The sequence below is a fragment of the Pristiophorus japonicus genome, chromosome 3, assembly GCF_044704955.1.
Source record: "Pristiophorus japonicus isolate sPriJap1 chromosome 3, sPriJap1.hap1, whole genome shotgun sequence".
Classification (NCBI taxonomy): Eukaryota; Metazoa; Chordata; class Chondrichthyes; family Pristiophoridae; genus Pristiophorus; species Pristiophorus japonicus.
The window spans coordinates 145347704-145359162 of NC_091979.1; the positions used below are offsets into that span (position 1 = coordinate 145347704).

General features: G+C 43.8%; 1 protein-coding gene across 1 annotated transcript in view; it reads right to left on the bottom strand.

Annotated features, from left to right (window-relative positions):
* Window positions 1-6819, bottom strand: part of tmeff2a (transmembrane protein with EGF-like and two follistatin-like domains 2a) — a 100914-nt gene extending 94095 nt beyond the window's left edge. Inside the window, exons 1-4 of the mRNA XM_070875891.1 lie at window positions 6409-6819; window positions 4919-5028; window positions 4612-4741; window positions 4130-4156 (exon numbers count right to left, since the gene is read on the bottom strand). Coding sequence (XP_070731992.1) covers window positions 4130-4156; window positions 4612-4741; window positions 4919-5028; window positions 6409-6565 — 424 coding nt within the window. The 5' untranslated portion in view covers window positions 6566-6819. The remainder of the gene's footprint in view (window positions 1-4129; window positions 4157-4611; window positions 4742-4918; window positions 5029-6408) is intronic.
* Window positions 6820-11459: the final 4640 nt, after the last annotated feature.

The window sequence follows — 11459 nt, forward strand, 5'->3', positions numbered from 1 at the left end:
TCAGCAGAGGAGGACAAAGGGTTTAATTAGGAGGGGGAAAATAGAGTATGAAATGAAGCTTGCTGGGAACATAAAAATTGACTGCAAAAGCTTCTATAGATATGTGAACAGAAAAAGATTAATGGAGACAAACGTAGGTCCCTTGCAGTCAGAATCAGGTGAATTTATAATGGGGAACAAAGAAATGGCAGACCAATTGAACAAATACTTTGGTTCTGTCTTCACGAAGGAAGACACAAATAAACTTCTGGAAATACTAGGGGACAGAGGGTCTAGTGAGAAGGAGGAACTGAAGGAAATCCTTATTAGTCAGGAAATTGTGTTAGGGAAATTGATGGGATTGAAGGCCAATAAATCCCCAGGGCCTGATAGTATGCATACCAGAGTACTTAAGGAAGTGGCCCTAGAAATAGTGGATGCATTGGTGATCATTTTCCAGCAGTTTATCGACTCTGGATCAGTTCCTATGGTCTGGAGGGTAGCTAATGTAACACCACTTTTCAAAAAAGGAGGGAGCGAGAAAACAGGGAATTATAGACCAGTTAGCCTGACATCAGTTGTGGGGAAAATATTGGAATCAATTATTAAAGATGAAATAGCAGCGGATTTGGAAAGCAGTGACAGGATCGGTCCACGTCTGCATGGATTTATGAAAGGGAAATCATGCTTGACAAATCTTCTAGAATTTTTTGAGGATGCAACTAGTAGAATGGACAGGGGAGAACCAGTGGATGTGGTGTATTTGGACTTTCAAAAGGCTTTTGACAAGGTCCCACACAAGAGATTGGTGTGCAAAATTAAAGCACATGGTATTGGGGGTAATGTATTGACGTGGATAGAGAACTGGTTGGCAGACAGGAAGCAGAGAGTCGGGATAAACACGTTCTTTTCAGAATGGCAGGCAATGATTAGTGGGGTGCCGCAGGACTCAGTGCTGGGACCCCAGCTATTAAAATATACATCAATGATTTAGATGAAGGAACTGAGTGTAATATCTCCAAGTTTGCAGATGTCACGAAGCTGGGTGGTAGTGTGAGCTGTGAGGAGGATGCTAAGAGGCTGCAGGGTGACTTGGACAGGTTAGGTGAATGAGCAAATGTATGGCAGATGCAGTATAATGTGGATAAATGTGATGTTATCCACTTTGGTGGCAAAAGCACAAGGGCATAATATTATCTGAATGGCGGCAGATTAGGAAAAAGGGAGGTGCAACGAGACCTGGGTGTCATGGTACATCAGTCATTGAATGTTGGCATGCAGGTACAGCAGGCGGTGAAGAAGGCAAATGGCATGTTGGCCTTCATAGCTAGGGGATTTGAGTATAGGAGCAGGGAGGTCTTACTGCAGTTGTACAGAGCTTTGGTGAGGCCTCACCTGGAATATTTTGTTCAGTTTTGGTCTCCTAATCTGAGGAAGGACGTTCTTGCTATTGAGGGAGTGCAGCGAAGGTTCACCAGATTGATTCCCAGGATGGCAGGATTGAAATATGAGGAGAGACTGGATCGATTGGGCCTGTATTCACTGGCGTTTAGAAGAATGAGAGGGGATCTCATAGAAACATATAAAATAGTGACGGGACTGGGCAGGTTAGATGCTGGAAGAATGTTCCCGATGTTGGGGAAGTCCAGAACCAGGGGACACAGTCTAAGGATAAAGGGTAAGCCATTTAGGACCAAGATGAGGAGAAACTTCTTCACTCAAAGAGTTGTTAACCCGTGGAATTCTCTATCATAGAGAATTGTTGATGCCAGTTCGTTGGATATATTCAAGAGGGAGTTAGATATGGCCCTTACGGCTAAAGGGATCAAGGGATATGGAGAGAAAGCAGGAAAGGGGTACTGAGGTGATGATCAGCTATGATCTTATTGAATGGTGGTGCAGGCTCGAAGGGCTGAATGGTCTACTCCTGCACCTATTTTCTATGTTTCTATGTTTCTATGAGTGGAAATATCCTCTCTGCATCCACCTTGTTGAGTCTCCTCATTATCTTATATGTTTTGATAAGATCACCTCTCATTCTTCTGAACTCCAATGTGTAAAGGCCCAAACTACTAAACCTATCTTCATAATTGAAACTCCTCATCTCCAGAATCAACCTAGTTAACCTTCTCTGAATAACCTCCAATGCAAGTATATCCTTCCTTAAATACGGACACCAAAACTGTACGCAGTACTCGAGGTGTGGTGTGGCTTCAACAATACCCTGCACAATTGTAGCAGAACTTCTCTCCTTTAATACTCTATCCCCTTTGCCTTCCTGATTATTTACTGTGTCTGCATACTAACCTTTTGTGTTTCATGCACAAGGACCCCCAGGTCCCTCTGAACTGCAGCACTTTGCAATTTTTCTCAATTTACATTATAATTTGCTTTTCTATTTTTCTGCCAAAGTGGATAACCTCACATGTTTCCACATTATACGCCATCTGCCAAATTTTTGCCACTCACTTAGCCTGTCTATATCCCTTTGCAGATTTTCTCTGTCCTCCTCACAATTTTCTTTCCCACCCATCTTTGTATCATCAGAAAACTTTGTTGCATTACACTCGGTCCCTTCATCCACGTCATTAATATAGATTGTAAATAGTTGAGGACCCAGCACCGATCCCTGCAGCACTCCACTAGTCACTGTTTGCCAACCGGAAAATTACCCATTTATCCCGACTTTGTTTTCTGTTAGTTAGCCAATCCTCTATACATGCTAATGTATTACCTCCAATCCCGTGAACTTTTATCTTGTGCAGTAACCTTTTATGTGGCACCTTGTCGAATGCCTTCAGGAAATCCAAATACACCACATCCACAGGTTCCCTCTTATTCACCCTGCTCATTACATCCTCAAAGAACTCCCAGCATATTTGTCAAATATGATTTCCCTTTCATAAAACCATGCTGACTCTGCTTGATTGAATCATGCTTTTCCAAATGTCCCGCTACTGCTTCCTTAATAATGGACTCCAGCATTGTCTCAATGACAGATGTTAGGATAATTGGTCAAAATTTCCTGCTTTTTGTCTGCCTCCTTTTTTAAATAGGGGCATTACATTTACAGTTTTCCAATCCGCTAGGACCACCCCAGAATCAAGGGAATTTGGTAGATTACAACCAATGCATCCACTATCTCTGCAGCCACTTCTTTTAAGACCTTTGGATGTAAGCCATCAGGTCCAGGGGACTGGTCTGCCTTTCATCCCATTATTTTACTATGTACTACTTCTTTCGTGATCATAATATCTACTGGTGAATGTAGTCCAGTATCTATATAACTGAGTACAAATATACATGTTACTATATAAGTGCTTTACACTTCACTGCAGTTAAAATCAAAGAAGCTTTGCATGTGCCTAATGTTGGTTAGTGCTCTTCAGGCTAATTATCTCCAGTTTTCAGTATGTTGGCTATTATGATCTTTCTTCCAGGGGAATGAGATTAATTGGATAGCTCTGCCAAAGAGCCAGCACAATGGGCCAAATTGCCTCCTTCTGTGCTGTATCATTCTTGATTGTAATAAGTCACAGGGCTATTGCTATATTGCAAAATAATTGTAAATACGGAGGATATATTTCAGCCAAACAATTCTGTGATTAAAGCTGAAATTTTACAGTTTGCTATTTTCATTAAGTGCACTATTTTTTAGGATTTCATCTATTTATTTAATGAAAACATTTTACTGGGCAGTCGCAAGTGGCGGAATGGCTTCCTTTCAACCAGATGACTGAAGGTTAAAATTCCAGAGTTGTGCATGTCGTTGAAGCTTGCCCATTACTATAAAGTGCTTTCTCCACTATTGTTTGGGGGTGCACAACATCTGGCAATTTGAAGGGAAACGATGCAAAACTCTGCCATTCAGCTATCCCACTGTAAGTCCATTCCTGCCATCTATTATGCAGTGCATTGCCTGCAGTTGCAGAGAGAAACCTGTGGCCCAGACTGTCTAGACCTCACAGCTAAAGAAAGCTGCCAGGAAACAAATAGCATCTGCGAGAAAATAAAAAGGAGAATATTGTGAAGGAAGAAAAAAAACTTGAAATGCCTATATCATAAGATGCATCATCTATAGATGACATGGCAGTCTCTATAACCACAATACTATAATTAGATTAAAAATACATTTGCAATAGGCACTTACCTCCATCTCCAGAACCTGATCCCATATCTGTAAAGAGACAAGATCTCATTAGAAGGCACACTATCATAACAATGATTTTTTTAAACTGTAATTTTTCATCAGTCTAACACTGGTTATATACTATTGCTAAAATCTATTGCTAGCATTTCTACTGTCTCCTGTGAGACAAATGACCAAATACTTACGATGGCACTCTAAGGAGCAGGAATGTATTTTTATTGTGGGTGAAATGGTGATTAAGTGCCCAGTACAAGGTACTTGCAGTTCCCATTTCCGTTCAATATGCTTCAATAATAGCTTTGAAACGTGGTAACGAGCAGAGGCTGTTGTCTGAGGCTGCCTATGTAACAAACCCTTGCAAATAGGATCACGCAGGATAATCTCAGATTTATTTATGAATTGATAGACATAAGGTTAAAGGCGCGTGTATGCTCACACACACACACACAATCAGTTACAGTACATATTAGTGGTGTACATACCGTTGGTACAGGATCCTTCTCCCAGCACCTTTATTTCACTTTGCTGTTTGCACGCAGCCTGCCGCAGGTAACACTCGTTCTGGTAGGTATAGCCATTGGAGCCGCACACTGGCACATAGTCAGTGCTGCACTAAAAAGAAACAGAATCATCATAAGGATCTGCCAGACACACCAGACTTTCTGCAAGGTCCACACTGCACACATCCCTAGCACAACAGGCAGCAGTTTGACCCAGTTCGCCCAGACAAAACCCGGCCCAATTAAATCCCAGCCAAAATAAAAGAGTCCAGCAATGCCTGCCCCTTACCTTGAGCTGGCAGTCGCAGGTTATCGTCTGTCCGATCCGCAAGCACTCCCCGCCGAACTGACACGTATTGATGTCGCAAAGGAACAAGTCGTGTTCTCTGTCGTCAAAACCTTGAGATGTTAAGAGAGAGAAAAGGAAAGCACTGGCAGAACTTAGTGAAGATTAACCTCCGACTTTTTTTGTGGCAAATGAAAACAGGCCAGATCTCAAGTCGATGAAAAGGGTTCGGTATATTTCTCTTCCTAGCTAGTCAGGTGTGAGTTAGAGACGGGGTCCCTCCTCGATCGCAGAGGTCTCCCTGTGCAGATCTGCAGCCTTGTTCTGAAGTATTGCAAGAAATAAATTCTAAAGTAGCGTTGGCAAACCTCACTCAGCACTAGAGAGCATTTTAATTTGAAACACGGCGTACTGTCTCTTTAAATCGGATTTCACTATTCCACATCTGCCCTGTTTTGCCCCTTTTCTCATTCTTTATCGTACCCCATATAATAGTGTCTATTTAAAAAATATATATTTACATATACACGCACACATTATATATATATAAATAATGTGTGTGTGTAAATATAGTATTTGGAACATACACATACATGCATGGTATATATATATATATATATACATACACTCACACAAATAGATACATACATATATATATATATATACACGGGCAGGAAGCGAGAGATGACATGACAAAGTTGCAACAAAGATAAATAAGATATATTTTTGGTGAAAACTTGTCTGCTTCTAACGAAGATTGATGACCTGATTCTTTCCACTGGATATGAGGTTAATCACAAGTCCAAACCCGCAGACAAAAATCGCTGGCAGCTCTTCGCTTTCCTTTTTTGGCTCCACAGTTTTCTGTGTGATTGCGACATAAAATATCAACTGGGAGAGAGAGGGGAAAAAAGCATTCCTTTTGTATTGCAACATGCAGTTTTTTTCTATCCCGATCTCCGTCCTCTCAACACGGCTTCTGCGGGGCGCTGAAGATCTGCGGAGTGTATCACAGCCGGCTTGTGCTAGGATGCTTTCGAAGGGAATGGCGAAGGGTTTTGCAATCCCTCGAACTCCGGGATCACGTTTAGAAAACGCAGGATCAACGTTAATATATATTTATTTAATATATATGTGGCTAGTGCAAAGGTGGAGGCTGCGACGGACACCCCCCCCCCCCCCCGCCGAATAAATCAAATCCAGTCTGAGAGTAAAATGTTAAATAAAAACAAAAAATGCTGGAAACAGTCAGCAGGTCAGGCAGCATCGATGGAGCAATGTTATTCACGTTTCAGAACATTGGGCAGAATCCCTCCGTTTGCAATTTTTTAGGTGCCCGTCTGCAACATCTTTGCAATACTTCACCTGGAGCCAGCACGACCGAGTCAGTCACAGAGTAACTTTCAGCACCAGCGCCAATATTCAGCAAGTTAAAGGGAAGCCCCCCCGCCCTCAGTACCCTTCCCTCGCCCCTCGATCGGGAGTTGCCTTACCCGAGCAGTTCCAGCCGGTTGGTGTCTGACAGTCACTCAGGGAGGTAGGGTAGGCTGAGAGTTTAACAGGTAACGTGGAGAGAGTCAGCATCGCCAGCAGAAAGCCCGCACGGTGTGGATGAAGAAGTGTCCAGCCTGGCGGGTGGGACTCCACCATGACGACAGGCGGCGGATCGCGGACCTCGACTCAATCCCAGGCTCTCCGACCCCACCATCTTACACAGGGCACATCAGGCATCCTGCGCGCAGCAACACCGCCACATGTGTCCGCCGAGGGTTCCCGGGTGCAGCAGCAGCAAGCAGCAGCAGCAAGCAGCAGCAGCCCTCTGTCGCGCTGACTGGGCTGGGCTCCTGCAGCCCCCTCTCGCTCTGTCTCCCTGTGTCTCTGTCTCTGGGCTGGGCGGCTCTCTCGCGCTGGGAAACTTGTTATTGATGAGCCGCCCGGCGCGCGCCGGCTTTTTCTGAGACATCCCTCGGCTGCGATTGGAGCGGCGGGGCTCCGCTCCGTCACGTGGGCCTCGGGGGCGTCTCTGATTGGTCCGGCACGATATTGGCGGCTGGGACGCAGGGAAGCAAAAAAAGGTTGGCTGTGAGGGACCAACATCAGCACCGAACCGGGCTTGGCTGGGTTCAGCTCAGGGCTTGAGGACAGGACAGGCGGAAGATTCCAACATCAGCATCGACTCGGACTTGGCTCGGTTCAGGGCTGGGGATGACACGGTACGGAATATCCCAACATCAGCATCGATCCGGATTCGTCTCGATTCGTCTCGGGCTCAAAGCTGGCGGGTAGGACGGGAGAGCCCCACATCAACACTAATCCCGTCTCATCTCAACAGATTAGTGACGGGATATCAGCAGCCCTACTCCCGTCTCCTCTCAGCAAGGGTCCCGGAGGCGCGGTTCCAGCGCCGGTACCTGCCGAGGAAGCGGGATAGCTTCCCGGGAACCACTGGCGGCACCGAGTCCAGCTCAGCTCACTGCTGCGGGGATAGGCTGAGAGAAACTACACCAGTCCGAGCTCCTTTCATCTGCTGGCCGAGGGTATGAGGGATTGCACCCATCACAGCCTGCACCGCATTTCCTTAGATTACATCGGATCAGATCACGTCTCCCTGCTGAAGAGGCAGGACGGGAGAGATTAACATCAGATCATATCTCGATTTCGATTCTACAAGAGCGACATGTGAGAGATTACATTAGCTCGAACACTGTCTCAGTTCAATTTTCAGAGGGACGACATTACTAGAAGTTACACCAAATTATGCTTTTTTTTCATTTCACTGGCGAAGAGGCCAGATACAATAAAATCATATCCTATCTCGCACCTACCGAGGGACCGGGGTAAAACGCAATAAATCATATCAGCATTGATACTGTTGCAGTTCTCTGCTGAGAGGGCTAGATGGAAAGAATACATGAAATCCCACTACCTCTTCTCCAGCTACTCTGGAAACTGGATGAAATGTGAAATGACCGCTGAATGTTGAGGAAATTGTATTAGATACCAGCAACCAGTAGACGGTTTGTTCACCATGGGACTAGATACCAGGGCACTGAAAATTCTGAGGGCATTAGATTAGAAACCAGGAAACATTACCTACTCTGGTAACTGCTCTACACAAAGGATAAAAGACCAGGAACAGTTAGTTCTGAGAACAAAGGATTAGAAATGAGGGGACAGTAAATTCTGAGGACAAGGGCTCAGATACCAGTGAACAGTAAATTCTGAGATCATGGAACTGGATAAAGGGGGACAGTAAATTCTGAGGACATGGGATTATAAACCAAAGGAGAGTAAATTCTGAGGACATGGGATCAGGTAATAGTGAACAGTAAATTCTGAGGACATGGAACTGGATAGCAGGGGACAGTAAATTCTGAGGATGTGGGATTAGATATGGGGAGGGTGGTTACATTTTGAGGGCATGTGTGTAGATCCAGGAAACAGTAAATTCAGAGGCTATGAAATCAAATACAAAAAGGCAGTAAATTCTGAGGACCTGGAATTGGATACTAGGATACAGCAAATTCAGAGGACATGGAATTGGATAGCAGGGAACAGTTAATTCTGGACATGGAACTGGGTACTAAGGGACAGCAATTTCCTGAAGCCCTGCAATTAGACATCAGGGAGTACTAAATTCTGGAATCAGCTTAAAATATCAGAAAACATGAAGAAGAAAACACATTTTGACTCATTAACCTTGTTCCATCCAGAGACCAGGCACAATCTGTTCTAATCTGGACTCTGTTCAACCCATTTTATCCCTTGATGAAAGGTTTTGCAATGCTTCCCCCCCCCCCACCTCCAAAGATAAATCAAGTAAAATTCTAGGATTCCTAGCTCGTCTCACAACTTGACCAAGTTTCCAGGATTTCAGGAACACTTTGCTATATTGAATTTAATTTGCCATTTATTGCCCACGCAAGCCTGTTTATGTTTTCCTGTATTTTGATGTAGGCATCCACATTATCGGCTACACCTCCCGATATACCTTCTCTTATGCGGTACCTTTTGAAGGCCTTCTGAAAGTCCATGTATATGACATCCACTACATTGCCTTTGTCTACCCTTCTTGTTATTTCTTCAAATAATTTAGTATGGTTAGTAAGGTTAAACATGACCTTGCTTTTAGAAATCCATGCTGACTATTTTTTATTATATTATTCATCTCTAGATGTTTAGTTTTCTGATATTTTGGCAAAGATTCTAGTATCTTTCACATCAAATTAATTATCTTTGAAGCATTATTTAAGCAAACACAGCCGACAATTTTCACACATCACGGTTCTACAAACATCAAATGAGATGAATGACCAGTTAATCTATTCTTGCCGTTTTTTGTTGCATAGTGCCATGGGATGACTTGCGTCTACCTGAATAGCCAGACATGGCCTAGGTTTAACATCTCATCTCATCACCAGCGATAATGTAACAGTACTGCACTGTAATAGTCAATCTGAATGATGTACTCAAGTCCTGGAGTGGAACTTGAACCATAACCTTCTAATTCAGAGGTAAGAATGCTATCAACTGAGCCAAATTGAGACTATGCTTAGCAGCATAACTCTAAATCAGTTCTTAATGGGGATCATACTGGAGGGCAAAAGTAATCCAAAATGAATTTTTCCATGATTAACCACCTCTTTCAAGCTCCCCGCCACACCATCCTCACATTTGTGCCAGTTGCAAGGAGCTCATGAATTTCTTTATCTCCAAAATAAAGGTTTTCTCTTCAGTTGCCTTAACTTCCAATTCTCTTTTTTCCCTAACCACCCCAATTCACCCAACCTGAAACTTCACAATAGGATTTTAACAAAATTCTTAAGTGCTTCTAGTGCAGTTTTGCTTGCTGGGAGTGCATATCAGAAGCTTGGCCAGGTTTCCTCCCTCATTATTTTCTGTCCATTAAAAACCCATGCAACAGGAGAAATATAAACTGAACTTTCCCTAACACTTCTTTCTTAACTCTTCCTCAGTCCTCACAAAATACATCTCTGTTATGAGACCCACTTTTCCTGCCTTGATCACCACCCTCCTCCTCCGCCCACTTCTAACTTGATGCCTGCTTGCTCCAATACCCTTCCTCAGCTCAAAGCTCATTCATATCAACTGCTTCTTTTCCTCAGTTTGTTTTATCTCCCCTTTCAAACAATACATAATGCCTACCCTCTATTACTTCAATGAATGCTCGATCTCCAACCTCTTTTCCTCTCTAAAGTTCTTGACTATTACAGCTCAATGTAACTCGTGCACATCTATGTGACCACTCCCCGTTCAAATCCCTTCAATCTAGCTTCTGGCCTTTTCACAGTATTGAGACTTGGCCAAAGTGATCAAAGATATTCTATGTGACTGGAGAGAGGCTTATGCCTCCTTGACCTTGCTGAAGTTTCTGACCTGGTTGACCATACCAGTCTTCTCCCCCATAGTATTGTCATCTTATGGTTCTAACCCTGTCTGCCCTGACATAGCCAGTACATTTTGTATAATGGCTTCTCTTTGTTTGCCCACATGGTTAGCTCCATCCCTGGCCACCTCCTATTCATCATCTATAGGTTGCCTCACTGCGATTTACCTGCAAGCACAGGGTAATTTTTGATGCGTGTGCCTACAGTATTCAGATCCTTCACTGCACTTGATTGCATGACTGCTGCCATGTGGCATCATGTCTGGGACTAGACCAAACTTCTTACAGCTCAATGGCAATACCGAAGCCTCTCTAAAAACTGAACTCTAGCCCCTGATCCTATCTTATTTCTTGGATGCTTGCTCAAGCTCGAATCATGCTTGACAAATCTTCTAGAATTTTTAGAGGATGTAACTAGTAGAGTGGACAAGGGAGAACCAGTGGATGTGGGTGTATTTGGATTTCAAAAGGCTTTTGACAATAACCCACACAAGTGATTGGTGTGCAAAATTAAAGCACATGGTATTGGGGGTAATGTACTGACGTGGATAGAGAACCGGTTGGCAGACAGGAAGCAGAGAGTTGGGATAAACGGGTTCTTTTCAGAATGGCAGGCAGTGATTAGTGGGGTGCCGCAAGGCTCAGTGCTGGGACCCCAGCTATTTACAATATAGATCAATGATTTAGATGAAGGAATTGAGTGTAATATCTCCAAGTTTGCAGATGTCACTTAGCTGGGTGGTGATGTGAGCTGTGAGGAGGATGCTAAGAGGCTACAGGGTGACTTGGACAGGTTAGGTGAGTGGGCAAATACATGGCAGATGCAGTATAATGTGGATAAATGTGAGGTTATCCACTTTGGTGGCAAAAACATGAGGGCAGAATATTATCTGAATGGCGGCAGATTAGGAAAAGGGGAGGTGCAAAGAGACCTGGGTGTCATGGTACATCAGTCATTGAAAGTTGGCATGCAGGTACAGCAGGCGGTGAAGAAGGCAAATGGTATGTTGGCCTTCATAGCTAGGGGATTTGAATATAGGAGCAGGGAGGTCTTACTGCAGTTGTACAGGGCCTTGGTGAGGCCTCATCTGGAATATTGTGTTCAGTTTTGGTCTCCTAATCTTTGGAAGGATATTC